The sequence below is a fragment of the Barbatula barbatula genome, assembly GCF_947034865.1.
Source record: "Barbatula barbatula genome assembly, chromosome: 3".
In the NCBI taxonomy this organism is placed as follows: Eukaryota; Metazoa; Chordata; class Actinopteri; order Cypriniformes; family Nemacheilidae; genus Barbatula; species Barbatula barbatula.
In genome coordinates, this window is record NC_136764.1 from 1,824,727 (window position 1) to 1,844,220 (window position 19,494).

The following is a 19,494-nucleotide window of genomic DNA, read 5'->3' on the forward strand; positions in this document are numbered from 1 at the left end:
GTGTTACTGAACTCAGAAGAGAAGCTGGATGAGTTCAATCTGAGGAAATATGATTCATCAGATGAATGTCTTCTGAGGCTTCTGCCAGTGATCAAAGCATCCAGAACAGCTGAGTGAGTCATTTACCTGCAGTTTCACCTGAACATCTAACAGTCCACATTACTGTAGTTAATGTCCTACAGAGACACAATAAAACATGATGGAATTGTTCACTGCATCTATAGAGTGAGAGCTGCTCTCTTGTCGCTTTTTTCTGATTTTCATTCATTAGTTTTTTATTTATAATCGTCTGTCAGGGTTCAGTTCTTGCAGTGATTCTCTATCAGGTGCAGATGTTGCTTCAGCTCTTGTGCAGATGATTCTCATTGTTCAAACATTATCTCTTGATGTGTTTATATCTTCACTGTTATCTTGTTATTTCTCTTTCAGTCTGAGTCGCTGTAATCTGACAGAGAAAAGTTGTTCATCACTGGCGTCAGTTCTCACATCAAACTCCTCAAGTCTGACAGAACTGAACCTGAGTCACAATAATCTGAAGGATTCAGGAGTGAAGCTGCTCTCTGATGGACTGAAGAATACAAACTGTAAACTGAAGACATTAAAGTAAGAAAATCCTTAAAGCAATAAAGTTAAACATGTGTATGTATTATGTAAATGAAGGTCTTCATAAGTTTATCAGAATCATCTTTATATGTAAGAGACTCAACAGTGACTGTCAGTCAATGACTTTCTGTTGATTCAGATTCATACAGAATTATCACCAAACTGAGATCATTTTAATAACTAACTTCAATATATTAAACTATTCATGATATTATTGTGATTTACAATCATTTAATTTATGACTTTTATCTTGTAAAAAGGGACATAATTTGATACATTTGATGAATAATAATTAAATAATATATTAAATGAAGTATAATTAACTATATTAAATAATTGTACTATTAATTGTTGTCTAAATGTTATTGTCATTATTTCATTTATTTTTCTTCTCTCTTCAGTCTGTCTAACTGCAGTATTGGATCTGAAGGTTGTGTTGCTCTGACTTCAGCTCTGAGATCAAACCCCTCACATCTGACACAACTGGATCTGAACTATAATAAACCAGAAGATTCAGGAGTGAAGCTGCTCTCTGATCTACTGAAGGATCCACACTGTCAACTACAGACACTACTGTGAGTACTGATCAAATTATCATTTTGTTTAATCAGTGCCGGCCCAAGCCTCTTTGGGGCCCTAAGCAGAATTTGATTTTGGGGCCCCCCTCCTACCACGCGGAGAAGATTATTGACACAAATGTCATGCTATAATGTTACATTATAAATGAATACAGTGAGGTTATGTGTTAATACAAAATAAATAATCAAAAATCGATACTTTAATAAAATACTTTACTCTTAAACTTCTGAATACAAACTGTCACAAAACTAAAATAATATAATTTGCAAATGTGCATTAAATGTGCAATCTTTTAAATAAAAAAAATAGACAAACATTAATGTAATCAAATATAGAATGTTACAAAAAATGTATACTTAAATAAAGAAAGCAAACATAAGAACAGCAAGCGGTTCAACAATGACAATTGTACAACAATGACCTCAAAATCGCATAACTGCAGCCTATAAATATGAGGATAGCCCTGCTACATCACTCGTCACCATATTAATAAAATTGAAGTCTTTTTTCATCACAGAAGTCTCCCCACCCAACATGGTATTGGTATATTTTCTAACGTTCACTTCAACATACACAGCAATGCTAGCTAGCATCCCTTTCACTTAGAAGGTTAAGTTCCCCTTCGGCCGTTTTCTCCAACTTAAACTGATATCTATAATCAATACGTGAAATACACCTAGATAAATGTATATTAATAATGCGAGACATTTCACTGTTGATGGCGGGGACGTTTACGTTAGCTCTGGTGATTGCTATAAGATAATGAGTGCTACCTGAAGTGACGTGAGCAAAATTTGTGCTGCCGCTTATCTTGCTCTTTTTTCTACTTCTCTGTCCTTTTCTTCTTTCTCTTTTCGGCAGCAGGGGATACATCCTTTTTTGTGACTTGGCTTATCATTTATAACAGTGACGCGCACTTGCGCACCGGCGCTAATTGTCAACGCACGCGAGATGTCTATTGCGCATGACTCAAACGCTGCAGACACAGCAGCAGTTGTCGGCAAATCAGAATTTTCTTGTCTTGAATCATTCATTCATTCATTCATTCATTCATTCATTCATTCATTTATATCAATGGTTTAAGTTATTTAATTGTAAAAATAAATAAATAAACAGGGGGCCCCAAGCAGCCGCTTAGTTCGCTTATGCCTCGGGCCGGCCCTGTGTTTAATTCAAGTGACTGTTGATTATTTTGCTGTTTCACTCTTGTTCTTGTGTAAATTTGATGTAGTCACTTTACTTGTATTATGTTTTCTCTTGGATAAACTCATTCTTCTTCTATTAATCTCATGTGTAAATCCCTCTGGATAAAAACATTTCCCCAATTAATAAATGTAATTATATTATACAGAAAGTTGCTCTACATTTACATGAAGTTAACATGACATACTGTTCTTGTGTTTCTGGACACACACATCATGTTTTACTGAAGTTCACTGTCACTCATAAAAGTTTTAAATTAGATCAACTTGTTTTGATTATAAGTTTATTACTAAAGCTTTAGCACACTTTTATTTTGTTATTTCTCTTTCAGTCTGAGTGTCTGTAATCTGACAGAGAAAAGTTGTTCATCACTGGCGTCAGTTCTCAGATCAAACTCCTCAAGTCTGACAGAACTGAACCTGAGTCACAATGAACTGAAGGATTCAGGAGTGAAGCTGCTCTCTGATGGACTGAAGAATACAAACTGTAAACTGAAGACATTAGAGTAAGAAAATCCTTAAAGCAATAAAGTTAAACATGTGTATGTATTATGTAAATGAAGGTCTTCATAAGTTTATCAGAATCATCTTTATATGTAAGAGACTCAACAGTAACTGTCAGTCAATGACTCTCTGTATCATGGTTCTGTCAGGTCTTGTCAGGTGTTTCTAGTCTTAGCACAGGATCATGACAGTATCAAGTGTTTTGTGTGGAGAGAAACACATTATTGGCGGTCACGACACAATGTGCTTTCTCTCAGGTCTTGTCTTTGGCTCCGCCCCTCTCCTTCTACGCTTATGCTTGTCCTGTTAGTGTTCATTCCCTTCACCTGCTCTGTAGCATCATCCTTGTTAGTGTCCCTATTTAGATCCCTTCTGTTTATTGTCCCGTGTCGGTTCTTTGTGTTATCTTGCCTCATCGTGTCTTCGTGTTGGACAACCGTGTTCCTGTTGACCATTTCCCTGTCATGTGTTTGGATTTATTATTTAGATTATCCTGGACCTTGTTTTATGTTTAAGTCTTATTAGTTTATTATTTGCCCTATAACAGGTTTATTTAAATAAAGTATTTTATTTTCAACTGCTGCCTGTGTTTGGGTTCTGCTTTCTGCATATCCTGACACTGTTGATTTAGATTCATACATATTCATTCATGCCATTATTGTAGCTATTTAAAATAATTTCATTTATTACTTGTATCTTGTTAAAAGGGACATATGATACATTGATGAATAATAATTGAATAATATATGAAATAATTAAAATATATTAAATAATTGTGCTATTAATTATTGTCTAAATGTTATTGTCATTATTTCATTTATTTTCTTCTCTCTTCAGTCTGTCTGGTTGCAGTATTGGATCTGAAGGTTGTGTTGCTCTGACTTCAGCTCTGAGATCAAACCCCTCACATCTGACACAACTGGATCTGAGCTTTAATAATCCAGAAGATTCAGGAGTGAAGCTGCTCTCTGATCTACTGAAGGATCCACACTGTCAACTACAGACACTACAGTGAGTTATTTATTATTTTTAAACTATTATATTTCTATAAACTATTTCCACACTGTAAGGTATGCTCAAACTATTAAAGCTTGATGTCGACTTGTCGCGGGTCATGTGGGCTAATAAATATATTGACGTTGTTCTAAAGTCGTAGGCCGTCACAAACAAACTCGACACATGTTTCTGTTGTTTCATCTATTAGTGCTCATGACACTTTCAGTGGACTTGTTGTAAATGCAAGTGAAGTTTGGTCTGTACACTCGCTTCAGATCTGAAGTAACGTAAAGCTGCTGTAGAGATCCACCTGCTGCTCTTTTACTACCAGCGACATCACGCTTTAAAATAGTTTTATTTTAGTTGTTGTTGCTCTCGTGCAATAGATGAAAAACACTTTATTTGGTTTTAGATGCTTTATATTAAGAAACTAAGAAAATACAGTCCACCCAACCTTACTTTCGTCTGCAAAACACAGAAAACTGTCGGTAGCCATAAACTTCTATTGTATGGATACAAAACCAATGACAATGAGAACAAATGTTTTATCAAAATATCTTCTTTTGTGAGAAGAAAGTCCTACAGGTTTGGAATGACACAAGGTGTAAATGATTAAATAATTGTGTTTTTTGGGGACCAGTTGTTATAAACCTGAATACATTTCTTTGTTGTGCTGAACACAAATAAACACGAGAATTTGTAACTCAGCCGTTGTGGGTCACCATTGACTTCCATTGTCTTTTCATTTTTGGGTGAACTGTTTCTTTAAGTATCCAGTCAACAAAATAATCTTTATTAGACACATTTTAGGACTAGTCTTATTCAGTATATACAAAAATATCTATTTGTTTGCGAGACATTTTTAAGTAGATTTATTGACAGTGGACAAGTGACAGAAATGTTTTGTACTCACACTTGTGTTAATGTTGGTGTGGTTGCACTTCTTGTATTGTGTTCTCTCTCTCAGATTAATTTAATATGATTTGTAAGTATAAAGTCATTGTGACATGATGTTGATAATGACTGAGATGAGTGAATATTAATATCATATCTGATGTTTCTCCTCAATGTTTTACAGTATTGAGCCTCGACTGTAACAATCACATGAAGAGTGAAAGGATTCCCTTCATTCAGTAAAGATCATCTGAGCCTTTTTCTCTCTGAAGACTGTGACATCACCGCTGACGGCTGTGAAGCGCTAAAAAGTGTCTTATTTATCATTATTTCCATTTGTATAACATTCTGATCTCATATTCTGTATCATCCTGTATCTCTGAGCTCATAAAGTCTGACGTGTGTCTGGTCACAATACATTATTACATGGTCAATGGACACCTACATTTACTGCTTTAAAGTTCATTTAATAAAGAATAAACTTAAAATAAAATACTTATATAAAATAATAGTTTTAGGCATCAGACAAATTGATTCTTAAATGATTGTTGACATAAAACAATATAATGACTTTTTCCACATGTGAGGGAGTGTAAGTGATGATGAATATTGATGTGTTTGACACCTGGAGAGATTAACACCAAACACCTATAATGGACATCAAGGTGAAATATTCTGAAGCAACTAGAACAAAGAATGTGATCAAACTTCATATGTTTTATTGGTCATTTCTTTATCAAATGGTTCAGACTATGATCAACATGAGCACACAGTTACACATCATATGTCTGTCATGTGTTCTGTCTTTAACATGAACTGATTTAATAAGCTCAGAGATTCAGTGATGCAGAAACTTTCCTGAAAGAAAACCGTAAATAACTGTTAACATATAATGTGCAAAGTATTGATCAATAATGTAAATAAATATGAATACTAACAAAGCCCACGCATAACAAAAAACACTTTATTGGTGGTGTGGAATGATCTATAGCCGAGCACAGTATACAGATCTGAGTGTTTCTGTGATGTATTCACTGAGTTTTAGTCTTTATATTGAGATGTTTTTTCAGGAATATATTACAGACAGTGATGGCTGAGAGCGCACCCTGTATATTTTCTTTATTTTATAAATGCACTTTTGTTGTCAATGTAATTGTACACAAATAAAAGTTTAAACACTTTACACTGTCAAATGATGTCTTACACACATATGTTTGATCACTAATGACGAGTTGATTCTGAGACTGGGGGGGGGTGTCTCCAAGATGGCGCCGTGACACGTGGTTTTGTAAGCTGAGAAACAAATCAGGTAATTCTCACAAGTTCAATTCAATTTTATTTATATAGCGCTATTCACAATTTCCAATGTTCCAAATCAGCTTTACAGGGAAAAAACACAAATCAGGTAAAACACAGTACAAATGAAAACACAAATACCATTAAGTTTCTAGCTACTATCGTTATGTTGTTTATTGTGGTCGATTTAGATTCAATATTGAAGTTCGAGTAGCGCAACAATTGATCCATCATCAGTTTCGCTGCACAATTCAGAAAATGTCTGTAGATCTTGACGCAGAGATGGAGATCAAAACTATAAAAGAGAAGAGAAGTTTTACTGATACTCACTCGTATGCATGTAAAGTACAAAACTCAGGAAGTTGTGATTCTTGCTCAAGCACACCGAGTATAAATCAGCCTCCCAAAAAGCAAAAGAATGATGTTGACACACCTCTGCCAAACGAAGTGAACTTTCTCTGAGTGATGTGCAGGAGAATATCATCCGAATTCTCTCTGAGAAAATCAACCAGTGATCCGATCCGAAAATATTAAACTAGGAAACAGAGGATTGCGGTAGATGGATATTACTCGTGTTAGATCAGAATGACGAAAACAATTTATTAATACACTGTTATGCCACCAACAACAAAGTGAACAACGATTTACTTTTTCAAATATTGAGTCTCCAGCATTTATTTTCCGATCCTTCAGCCAAAGTTATGTGGGAGGAGATTTCACTACTGTGTTGAATGAAACCATTGATAGATGGCCTCCTAAAACTAGCCCAGACCCTTCTAGTGAACTGGATAATGTATGTTTAAGGGTCTTATAGATGTGTGGCGATGTCAGAATCCAGACAGGGAAGAATATACATGAGGACTCATCTCTTCATTCTCATATTGACTATTGACTTGTGTCTAATGATTTAACTAATAATGTTTAATGTATTGACAGAACCTTGCATAATAAAGGAATATTTATAATAAAAATACACTGTTAACGATTTGCTTGTAAAATGTAAAATGTTTATTCTTTTTTCTTGTTTTCCAGTAAAATTGTCTACAAATTCTTGAATCAAGATGCATTTTCTTGATGAGCAAAATGACCTTAGAAAATAAGTCCTGTTTTTAGTAAAAGAAAAGACATTTCAGTATATTTGTGCTTAAAACAAGCAAAAAAATCTGCCAATGGGGTAAGAACATTTGAATTGAGTGACTAAGAAAAAGGTGAACCTTAATTCAAGATTATTTTCCTTTCCCATTGGCATGTTAAAATGCATTAACATCATATGTTAACAAATAGAACCTTATTATAAGTGTTACTAAAAAGTCAGTAGTAACAAAAACAAATTTGAATAAAAGTTGTATTATATATACATGGTCAATACTTACAGAAACCCATAAACCCATAAACCCATAAACTCAGGGTGCAAAAGCGGACCAAACTGTGACACAGAGCTGTAAGAAAAAAGATATAAGATGTGTTACTTGCTCACAGTTTGACACGATTCTGTTTATTATAAACGTTTAAGATTAAAATGATCATTTAAATGTTTTCCCCTTTATACATTAACATTAAGGGGTGTAAATATTTGGGATTGCATTTGCTATACCGTTGGGTTTAGCGAAATTCAATGTGGTTTTGGAAATGCATTTCAAGATCGCGCTCCTCTCTCCTCCGATTGTCATTGTGTGTGTGTGCGCCACCTTGTGGTCATTGTCCAGTATTGAAGTTTGCGGAGTGTTGAGGTTTAGATCTCATTCATCGTACAGCAGTAAACTAGTTTCGGTTCACAACGCGATCAAACTTTGCTTGGAGAAATATAAACCTGTAAGTTTATTTATATCTTTAACGTTCATTGATGTGTTAACAGAATATTGATTCTTTAATCGATATAAAATCATTTTAACACCGAAATAAAACGTATCACAAAAGTTACCGTTTGGTCTGGTTTTGTCTTCGTTGTAAACACACATGATATTTATGTTTTACACTATTTTAAACAACATATAGCACTTAAACGTTTAAAAAAGTTTTACTGCAACATCACCTAATTTTAACCGAAATGCAAAGTTGTAAAAACATTTTGTGTTTTCTGGGTCAAGATCCAAGTATTTTTTTATTTTTTATTTTTTATTGTATAAACTTAAATTTACACACATTCAGTCATCACAATCCAAAAATACAAAATTAACTAACAAAATATATACAAACAATAAATTATAAATAGTATGAAATTGCAAATTGATAAACCAATAAAAGAAAAAAAAAGATAAAACAGACTTACAAACATCAGTAATATTAAGGATAGCGGAGTTTATTAATTAAAGAGATTTGAATATATACTAGTTATTAGTAAAGCTTTCTTATTTTTAACTAATTTAAGAGACTCAATATATAAATCAATTTCAATTTGGAATAATTTAAAATTTGGTTTGGATTTGGAAAATTTTGCTTTATGAATATGGAATTTACCTAATAAAATAAATACATTACAATATTACATACATTTCTATCTTTACAATCAAAGTGAGTGATAATCTGTTTCCCTTCAAGTGCAATTGTGTTATTTTAGATGCCATATAATTTTCAACACTTTTCCAGAATGTTATACAGTATGAGCGACCATAAAAAAGATGATTTACAGATTATTGTTCTGTCTTACAAAAACTACAACAATTATCAATAGATGTGAATTTTGAGATAAATAAATTTGTGGGATATATATTGTGCAATATTTTCAAAAGTAATTCTCTAACTTTGTTCGTAATGCCAATCTAAAAGGAACAAGCCACGCCCCATGCCAATTAATCTCAGTAAATTGAGCATTCCAGAAAAATTTCCCATGGGGTGTTATTTTCTTTACATTTAAAAAACATTTTCTGATATGCTTATTAATACAATTGCTGCTCATTATATCCACACCGTTTATATAAAGAGTAAAACTAAAGTCTGGCGCTGCATTTTGTTTTATATAACTTTTCATTAATTCTAATATGCCATTAGGTATAAATTTGAAAACAGAGTTATATTCTTTGAATGTTATTGGGAATGCCTTCTCTCTAAGAAATGATTCATAGCTAAATAATTGGTTATTACAATCAAAAAGGTCTTTTAAAAATATAATATCTCTATCAATCCATTTCTGCAAATAAAGTGACTTGTTCCCTTTAGTGATACATTCATCATTATTCCATAAGATGGACTTGTGGGAATGACATAGCTTCCAGGCCAAAAGAGCTTGTTGATAAAATTGGGATAGTTTTAACGGCAATCTTGTAATATTGTAGCTACATTTCAATAAAAATGTTAAGCCTCCTACACTCTTAAAAATGTTGTTGGGAATAAAGTACCATAAGGATTCTGGTGCTCTCAAACATTCCTTGAACCATTTCACCTTAAAGGTGTAATTCAAGTCCAAAAAGTCCAAAAGTTCAAATCCACCTTCCTCCTTTCAACCAGAGAGCACTGCTTTTTTAACATGATGGTGTCTGTTTTTCCACACAAAATTCCTAAATATGGTATTTATATCTTTACATGTTGAATCATTGACATTAAGAGATAGGGCAGGATAGACGAATCTTGAAATCCCTTTAGCTTTAGTCAAAAGAATCCTTCCTAAAATAGAGAAGCCATCTCTTTGAAGCCATAAATTCAATATTGTTTTAGTTTTCTTCAATTTAGGCGAAAAGTTAAGTTGTTGACGTTCCTTAAGATCCTTGCAGATATGAATACCTAAATATCTTACACATGTCTTAACAGGCATATTAAACATTTTATCCTCTTCAGTCTGATACAGGGCTCCCTCTTTCTCCCGGCTGACCCGTTACTGACATGCCAGCCCCTCGACAGTGCCGAGGTAACTGTACATGAGAGTATGCGGTCAGTTGTCATGAACCACTCCTGGCGTCTGACAGACACCAGGACGCGCTTCTGCGCCTCCTGAACGGCACCCTTGCAAGTTGCTGCTCAAGGTATGCAGCGACCCCTGGTTCTGGGGATGATGAAGTGCAGCTGTAGAAGCCACTGGACATCTCGGCCGAGGGGACGGTTCGATCGCCTTCGCCAGAGGGGTGGCAGCCCCGGCCTGGAGCACGGGAACATCCCTGCCTCTGCTGAGGTAAGAGGATGCCCGAAGTCCGGCGGAGGTCTGGCGAACTGGATCGAATGCCGAGACGGACCACACTCCCAGCCACCGTGATGGTTTGAAATGCTAACCAAGCACCCAGGGACCTCACAGGGGGGGCTGCGATCTGCTTCATCAACCCGCGGGGGTTGGTTCAATGACTAGCAGTGCTGGTCCCCCCGGGGGGGAACAGCTCCGCTAAATCACCTGCCAGCCGATGGCGCAGCTCGACGCACCGTCGAAGCGAGAGTGCTGAGGGCTGCTTTATACTCGTCATTGCGTGCCGCCACGACGCAACGTCGAGTTGCCGAACACCATCTTCCAGAGGGTGAGAGCGGCTGCAAGTGGGACCCAGAGAGAGACCTCTCCTTGTGAGAAGGCGGGCACTAGGCCCCCGAAGGGGCCCAGAAGGTGTTTGGGACGTGGCAGGGACCGCCCCAGTCCGACCATCCAGCAACCAAGGCTGGGTCGGGCCCGATGGTTCAATCTCTCTAGGTGGTCCTTCTCTCGACGTCTTCCTCCGGGGGGGCCACCTGCGGGGGCACCAGAACCGGAGTCGACGCTGGAGAAGGCCAGGGCTGCTGGGGGCAGACCACGTGCGGGACCTCGACGGCCGAAAGGCGGCCGGGTCACAGCAGGCCGGTCTGTTTCTACACTGTCAAAAGGCTGCTGGAGCAGTCCTTGACAGCGCCACCAATCAGCCGACCTTGCGAGAGGGGAGTGGGAAAGTGGCCTTTCTCGACATCGTCCCCCTGCGCAAGATTGGGTCCGAGGCATCTTTCCGGGCCACTGATGTGGACATCGTCCGACCCAGCCTGCGCTGCCACCGGGGTCCCCGGAGGGCCAGTCGGCGGCAGCACTACTTGGGTCGGTCTTACCCCGTGGGGCTCTCTTTAGTGCCCTGGCCTGCAGGATGGCCATGGCGTAAGAGTGGAGGCAGCTTGGCCCACGGCACTGCCAGCCTCAACACCAGGGATGTCGAGACCTTACATGCCGTGGACGGTGAGTCTAGGTCAAGCTCCCAAGGTGGCCGCCATCTGCGGATACCCGCGACTGCATGCTCCACCCAGGGTGCATTGACATAGTCCCTAGCCGCCTCCCCGCCCCGAGGGAAGAGAGGGCGATAGAGCCAGCTAGACGAAAAGCGCGCCGAAGGGGACGCTCCAGGTCTTACTGAACTCCTTATGCAGCTCGGTAAAACTTGGCACTTGAGCCGGGCACGGCTTGGAGTTGCGCCCGGGCCCAATGTGGGAAGTACCCAGCCGCGAGCACCAGGGCTGCGGCGTACCGCAAACCGGCGCTCATGGCGGTCCGAGCGAGCATGGCTGACATCTTGACGTCTGCTCTCACCTGTGCTCGACCTCCCGAGGGAGGGAGCTTCAGGGAATCGCCAGAGTCTGATGCCAGCAGGTCGCGCTCCGATGTTGCAAGAGACACCTCATCTCCATGGCTCGAGTCCGAGCGCATGGCTGAGGAATAAGATGGCTTAGGACCATCCTTGGGGAACTGCTAAACAAGCGAGACGGGGCGCGAGCGGTCCGCGAGCCGCAGCTGACGGATTAACACTCACGATAATCCCCACATCACCCTCACTGCTCGCCGCCGCTGACGGCAGGGCCGTAGCCGCTGCGGTCACAGAACAGGAAGCAAACGAGGTGGTGGCTTGCTGTTGACAGAACATAGCCACCGTGACGCAACGTCTGAATAGCCATCCGCCCGCAGGGCCGCAACGTCTGCCTAGACATCCGCGCGCAGTGACGCAACGTCTGCCTAGACATCCGCGCGCAGTGACGCAACGTCTGAATAGCCATCCGCGCGCAGTGCGGGCAGGACGAATCCACGAGGCTGCCACAGTGGTCGGATCCCCGAACACTTGTGGCAACCACCGTGTCCGTCCCCGTCCTCGATGAGTGTACTGCACCCAAGAGATCAGCAGGCAATGCCACGCTGAGGAAATTGCTCTTTTAGAAAAATACCTCAGGAACTGCCAGGACGCCCAGGGGAATCTCCGCTGCACCGCGTCGTAGAAATCGGCAATTCGAAGAATGTCATCAGATGCGAAGGCTCCGAAGAACAAAAGGTGAATGAATGAGCACGCCGGCTCCTCTTTTATACCCGGATATCCGGGGGCGGAGCCCGGCATGCAAATTTCATTCGCCAATTTCATTGGCCTTTTCAAAATAGTCAGAGATGATTGGTTCTCAAGGGCGAACCCCATCTGTCGGCTTCGACACAACGTCGAGAGACCGACAGAAAGGGAACACTTTATTTGCTTTTGGATGCTTTATATTAAGAGGCTGTTTTGCAGGAGTCCCTTCATTCTCCCGCAGCCGCCCACACCCATCAAATCGTGTTGCAAAACATTTCTGAGCTCTTATTTTATTTATTAATGATGTCATCGACTAGTCGACACAACTTTTTTCACAGTATACTCAACCTCAAAAAATGTATTTTATCCAAAGCAACTTACATTGCATTATCCTATACATTTATAGGTATCTGCAATCACCTGGGATCCAACCCACATCCTTGCAATGTAAACGCAATGCTCTTACCACTGAGCTACAGTAAATAATTTTCAGTTGATATAAACCTGAATACATTTCTTTGTTGTGCTGAACACAAATAAACACGAGAGTTTGTAACTCAGCCGTTGTGGGTCACCATTGACTCCCATAGTCGTCTTTTCATTGTTATTCAGTGAACATAATAATCTTTATTAGACACATTTAAGGACTAGTCTTATTCAGTGTACACAAAAATATATATTTGTTTGCGAGACATTTTTAAGTAGATTTATTTACTGTGGACAAGTGACAGAAATGTTTTGTACTCACTCTTGTGTTAATGTTGGTGTGGTTGCACTTCTTGTATTGTGTTCTCTCTCTCAGATTAATTTAATATGATTTGTAAGTATAAAGTCATTGTGACATGATGTTGATAATGACTGAGATGAGTGAATATTAATATCATATCTGATGTTTCTCCTCAATGTTTTACAGTATTGAGCCTCGACTGTAACAATCACATGAAGAGTGAAAGGATTCCCTTCATTCAGTAAAGATCATCTGAGCCTTTTTCTCTCTGAAGACTGTGACATCACCGCTGACGGCTGTGAAGCGCTAAAAAGTGTCTTATTTATCATTATTTCCATTTGTATAACATTCTGATCTTATATTCTGTATCATCCTGTATCTCTGAGCTCCTAAAGTCTGACGTGTGTCTGGTCACAATACATTATAACATGGTCAATGGACACCTACATTTACTGCTTTAAAGAATGAACTTATACAATTTGTAATACTTGTAATAAAATACTTATAATAAAATAATAGTTTTAGACATCTTACAAATTGATTCTTAAATGATCGTTGACATAAAACAATATAATGACTTTTTCCACATGTGAGGGAGTGTAAGTGATGATGAATATTGATGTGTTTCACACCTGGAGAGATAAACACCAAACACCTATAATGGACATCAAGCTGAAATATTCTGAAGCAACTAGAACAAAGAATGTGATCAAACTTCATATGTTTTATTGGTCATTTCTTTCTCAAATGGTTCAGACTATGATCAACATGAGCACACAGTTACACATCATATGTCTGTCATGTGTTCTGTCTTTAACATGAACTGATTTAATAAGCTCAGAGATTCAGTGATGCAGAAACTTTCCTGAAAGAAAACTGTAAATAATTGTTAACATATAATGTGCAAAGTATTGATCAATAAAGTAAATAAATATGAATACTAACAATGCACACGAATAACATAAAACACTTTATTGGTGGTGTGGAATGATCTATAGCCGAGCACAGTATACAGATCTGAGTGTTTCTGTGATGTATTCACTGAGTTTTAGTCTTTATATTGAGATGTGATTTCAGAAATATATTACAGACAGTGACGGCTGAGAGCGCACCCTGTATATTTTCTTTATTTTATAAATGCACTTTTGTTGTCAATGTTATTGTACACAAATAAAAGTTTAAACACTTTACACTGTCAAATGATGTCTTACACACATATGTTTGATCACTAATGACGAGTTGATTCTGAGACTGGGGGGGGTGTGTGTCTCCAAGATGGCGCTGTGACACGTGGTTTTGTAAACTGAGAAACAAATCAGGTAATTCTCACAAGTTCAATTCAATTTTATTTATATAGCGCTATTCACAATTTCCATTGTTCCAAATCAGCTTTACAGGGAAAAAACACAAAACAGGTAAAACACAGTACAAATGAAAACACAAATACCATTAAGTTTCTAGCTAATGTCGTTATGTTGCTTATTGTGGTCGATTTAGATTCAATATTGAAGTTCGAGTAGCGCAACAATTGATCCATCATCAGTTTCGCTGCACAATTCAGAAAATGTCTGTAGATCTTGGCGCAGAGATGTTGATCGAAACTATAAAAGAGAAGAGAAGTTTTACTGATACTCACTCGTATGCATGTAAAGTAAAAAACTGAGGAAGTTGTGATTCTTTATCAAGCACACGGAGCAAAAATCAGCCTCCCAAAAAGCAAAAGAATGAAGTTGACACACCTGCCAAACGAAGTGAACTTTCTCTGAGTGATGTGCAGGAGAATATCATCCGAATTCTCTCTGAGAAAATCAACCAGTGATCCGATCAGAAAATATTAAACTAGGAAACAGAGGATTGCGGTAGATGGATATTACTCGTGTTAGATCAGAATGACGAAAACAATTTATTAATACACTGTTATGCCACCAACAACAAAGTGAACAACGATTTACTTTTTCAAATATTGAGTCTCCAGCATTTATTTTCCGATCCTTCAGCCAAAGTTATGTGGGAGGAGATTTCACTACTGTGTTGAATGAAACCATTGATAGATGGCCTCCTAAAACTAGCCCAGACCCTTCTAGTGAACTGGATCATGTATGTTTAAGGGTCTTATAGATGTGTGGCGATGTCAGAATCCAGACAGGAAAGAATATACATGAGGACTCATCTCTTCATTCTCGTATTGACTATTGACTTGTGTCTAATGATTTAACTAATAATGTTTCATGTATTGACAGAACCTTGCATAATAAAGGAATATTTATAATAAAAATACACTGTTAACGATTTGCTTGTAAAATGTAAAATGTTTAGTCTTTTTTCTTGTTTTCCAGTAAAATAGTCTACAAATTCTTGAATCAAGATGCATTTTCTCGATGAGCAAAATGACCTTAGAAAATAAGTCCTGTTTTTAGTAAAAGAAAAGACATTTCAGTATATTTGTGCTTAAAACAAGCAAAAAAATCTGCCAATGGGGTAAGAACATTTGAATTGAGTGTCTAAGAAAAAGTTGAACCTTAATTCAAGATTATTTTCCTTTCCCATTGGCATGTTAAAATGCATTAACATTATATGTTAACAAATAGAACCTTATTGTAAGTGTTACTAAAAAGTCAGTAGTTAAACAAAACAAATTTGAATAAAAGTTGTATTATATATACATGGTCAATACTTACAGAAACCCATAAACCCATAAACCCATGAACCCATGAACCCATGAACCCATGAACCCATGAACCCATAAACTCAGGGTGCAAAAGCGGACCAAACTGTGACACTAGAGCTGAAAAAAGATATAAGATGTGTTACTTGCTCACAGTTTGACACGATTCTGTTTATTATAAACGTTTAAGATTAAAATGATCATTTAAATGTTTCCCCTTTATACATTAACATTAAGGGGTGTAAATATGTGGGATTGCATTTGCTATACCGTTGGGTTTAGCGAAATTCAATGTGGTTTTGGAAATGCATTTCAAGATCGCGCTCCTCTCTCCTCCGATTGTCATTGTGTGTGTGTTTGCGCCACCTTGTGGTCATTTTCCAGTATTGAAGTTTGCGGAGTGTTGAGGTTTAGATCTCATTCATCGTACAGCAGTAAACTAGTTTCGGTTCACAACGCGATCAAACTTTGCTTGGAGAAATATAAACCTGTAAGTTTATTTATATCTTTAACGTTCATTGATGTGTTAACAGAATATTGATTCTTTAATCGATATAAAATCATTTTAACACCGAAATAAAACGTATCACAAAAGTTACCGTTTGGTCTGGTTTTGTCTTCGTTGTAAACACACATGATATTTATGTTTTACACTATTTTAAACAACATATAGCACTTAAACGTTTAAAAAAGTTTTACTGCAACATCACCTAATTTTAACCGAAATGCAAAGTTGTAAAAACATTTTGTGTTTTCTGGGTCAAGATCCAAGTATTTTTTTATTTTTTATTTTTTATTGTATAAACTTAAATTTACACACATTCAGTCATCACAATCCAAAAATACAAAATTAACTAACAAAATATATACAAACAATAAATTATAAATAGTATGAAATTGCAAATTGATAAACCAATAAAAGAAGAAAAAAAAAGATAAAACAGACTTACAAACATCAGTAATATTAAGGATAGCGGAGTTTATTAATTAAAGAGATTTGAATATATACTAGTTATTAGTAAAGCTTTCTTATTTTTAACTAATTTAAGAGACTCAATATATAAATCAATTTCAATTTGGAATAATTTAAAATTTGGTTTGGATTTGGAAAATTTTGCTTTATGAATATGGAATTTACCTAATAAAATAAATACATTACAATATTACATACATTTCTATCTTTACAATCAAAGTGAGTGATAATCTGTTTCCCTTCAAGTGCAATTGTGTTATTTTAGATGCCATATAATTTTCAACACTTTTCCAGAATGTTATACAGTATGAGCGACCATAAAAAAGATGATTTACAGATTATTGTTCTGTCTTACAAAAACTACAACAATTATCAATAGATGTGAATTTTGAGATAAATAAATTTGTGGGATATATATTGTGCAATATTTTCAAAAGTAATTCTCTAACTTTCTTCGTAATGCCAATCTAAAAGGAACAAGCCACGCCCCATGCCAATTAATCTCAGTAAATTGAGCATTCCAGAAAAATTTCCCATGGGGTGTTATTTTCTTTACATTTAAAAAACATTTTCTGATATGCTTATTAATACAATTGCTGCTCATTATATCCACACCGTTTATATAAAGAGTAAAACTAAAGTCTGGTGCTGCATTTTGTTTTATATAACTTTTCATTAATTCTAATATGCCATTAGGTATAAATTTGAAAACAGAGTTATATTCTTTGAATGTTATTGGGAATGCCTTCTCTCTAAGAAATGATTCATAGCTAAATAATTGGTTATTACAATCAAAAAGGTCTTTTAAAAATATAATATCTCTATCAATCCATTTCTGCAAATAAAGTGACTTGTTCCCTTTAGTGATACATTCATCATTATTCCATAAGATGGACTTGTGGGAATGACATAGCTTCCAGGCCAAAAGAGCTAGTTGATAAAATTGGGATAGTTTTAACGGCAATCTTGTAATATTGTAGCTACATTTCAATAAAAATGTTAAGCCTCCTACACTCTTAAAAATGTTGTTGGGAATAAAGTACCATAAGGATTCTGGTGCTCTCAAACATTCCTTCAACCATTTCACCTTAAAGGTGTAATTCAAGTCCAAAAAGTCCAAAAGTTCAAATCCACCTTCCTCCTTTCAACCAGAGAGCACTGCTTTTTTAACATGATGGTGTCTGTTTTTCCACACAAAATTCCTAAATATGGTATTTATATCTTTACATGTTGAATCATTGACATTAAGAGATAGGGCAGGATAGACAAATCTTGAAATCCCTTTAGCTTTAGTCAAAAGAATCCTTCCTAAAATAGAGATGTCTCTTTGAAGCCATAAATTCAATATTGTTTTAGTTTTCTTCAATTTGGGTGAAAAGTTAAGTTGTTGACGTTCTTTATGATCCTTGCAGATATGAATACCTAAATATCTTACACATGTCTTAACAGGCATATTAAACATTTTATCCTCTTCAGTCTGATACAGACATAAGATTTCACATTTAGATTTGTTAAGCGTTAAACCTGAGGCAGCTGAAAATTGGTCAATTAGGGTTATAGCTGATGTTTGTCACTCAAAAAGAGAGCTGTATCATCCGCTAATTGAGTTACTCGAATTTCCTTATCAAAAATAGACAATCCTTTAATAATAGAACTATGTTTAATATGTAGTGACAGTAATTCAACCACCAGTAGGAACAAAAACGGTGAAATAGGGCATCCCTGGCGAACTGATCTCAGTACAGGGAATTTGTTTGTGGTATTTGGATATAGTATCACAGAACTATCAATATTTTTATAAAGCATTTCAACTGTAGATATAAAATTTTGTCCGAAATTAAAAATCTGAAGTGCTTTAAGTAAAAGTCAAGATCCAAGTTAGTCCTCAACTGCACCGGGCACCTGCGACACTATACGGAAGTTACGTCATCAGTGACGATTCGTTCCAGGGAAAGCACTGGCAGCCTTTTGCACAGTTACAATAGATAAAACAAAGACACAATGACCTCTTTAAACACATAAGACCTTTTAAAAATCTAATAGCAGCTGTTATAACTGTTTTTTAATCTATTTGTCCGGCATATAGTGTCATATGATATCTAGATGAAGGTCGCAACTTAAAACATTTTAAAGGGGATTGATAGGGTCACTTATGATCAGTGTTGGGCAAGTTACCTCCACAATGTAATACACTATAGATGACTAGTTACTGTCATTGAAAAGTCATTAGTTATATTACAATATTACTGTCTTTGAGTTGTAATGCTTTACACTTACTCTTGAGTTACTTTCATCAAAATAACCACAAAAGTATGACGACCCAGCTGAAAGAAAACCACCACAGAAGTTCTACTGGTATCCATTAAAACTCCTCTGGTAACTTTAGGATATATTAGTAGCTTTTGTAGTGTGTTTTGGACATTATTTGAGTTTGATTTAATGGTCTCATCAACATCATTCTCATATGACTGATATGTAATACTGTATGTACAGGTATATGCCACAATGAACAGTAATACAAACAAATTAAATATAAACTAGACGAACAAACCTGTGTCTCCTTTCTGGCCTTTTTGACCAGCAGCCCCATCTTTACCATCTTTGCCAGCGGTGCCATTGTGTGCCGGTATGCTGGGGACTCCAGGATAAACATTTACATTTATGCATTTGGCAAACGCTTTTAACCAAAGTGACTTACATTTGCATGATCCTATACATTTGTCTCTAAGTGCAATCCTCTGGATCGAGCCAAGACCTTGATGTTGTTACCACCAAACTCTTCCCACTGAGCTGCAGGAAAGCTGCACAACTCTTCTCTGTCGCAGCTCATACATGCGGCCACAACTGCAGCTGGAGCA

At 37.0% G+C, this 19,494-nt stretch overlaps 1 protein-coding gene across 2 annotated transcripts in view; it reads left to right on the forward strand.

Annotated features, from left to right (window-relative positions):
• The window catches only part of LOC306891709 (NACHT, LRR and PYD domains-containing protein 3-like), a 12,920-nt gene extending 6,951 nt beyond the window's left edge, over nucleotides 1-5,969 (forward strand). Inside the window, exons 7-12 of one of the 2 annotated variants that reach the window (XM_079452187.1) lie at nucleotides 1-113; nucleotides 430-603; nucleotides 1,005-1,178; nucleotides 2,717-2,890; nucleotides 3,726-3,899; nucleotides 4,963-5,969. The exon at nucleotides 1-113 is cut by the window's left edge and continues 1,655 nt beyond it. In XM_079452187.1, coding sequence (XP_079308313.1) covers nucleotides 1-113; nucleotides 430-603; nucleotides 1,005-1,178; nucleotides 2,717-2,890; nucleotides 3,726-3,899; nucleotides 4,963-4,981 — 828 coding nt within the window. In that variant the 3' untranslated portion in view covers nucleotides 4,982-5,969. The remainder of the gene's footprint in view (nucleotides 114-429; nucleotides 604-1,004; nucleotides 1,179-2,716; nucleotides 2,891-3,725; nucleotides 3,900-4,962) is intronic. The other variant, XM_079452188.1, reaches the window with a different exon arrangement.
• The last annotated feature ends 13,525 nt before the right edge of the window (nucleotides 5,970-19,494 follow it).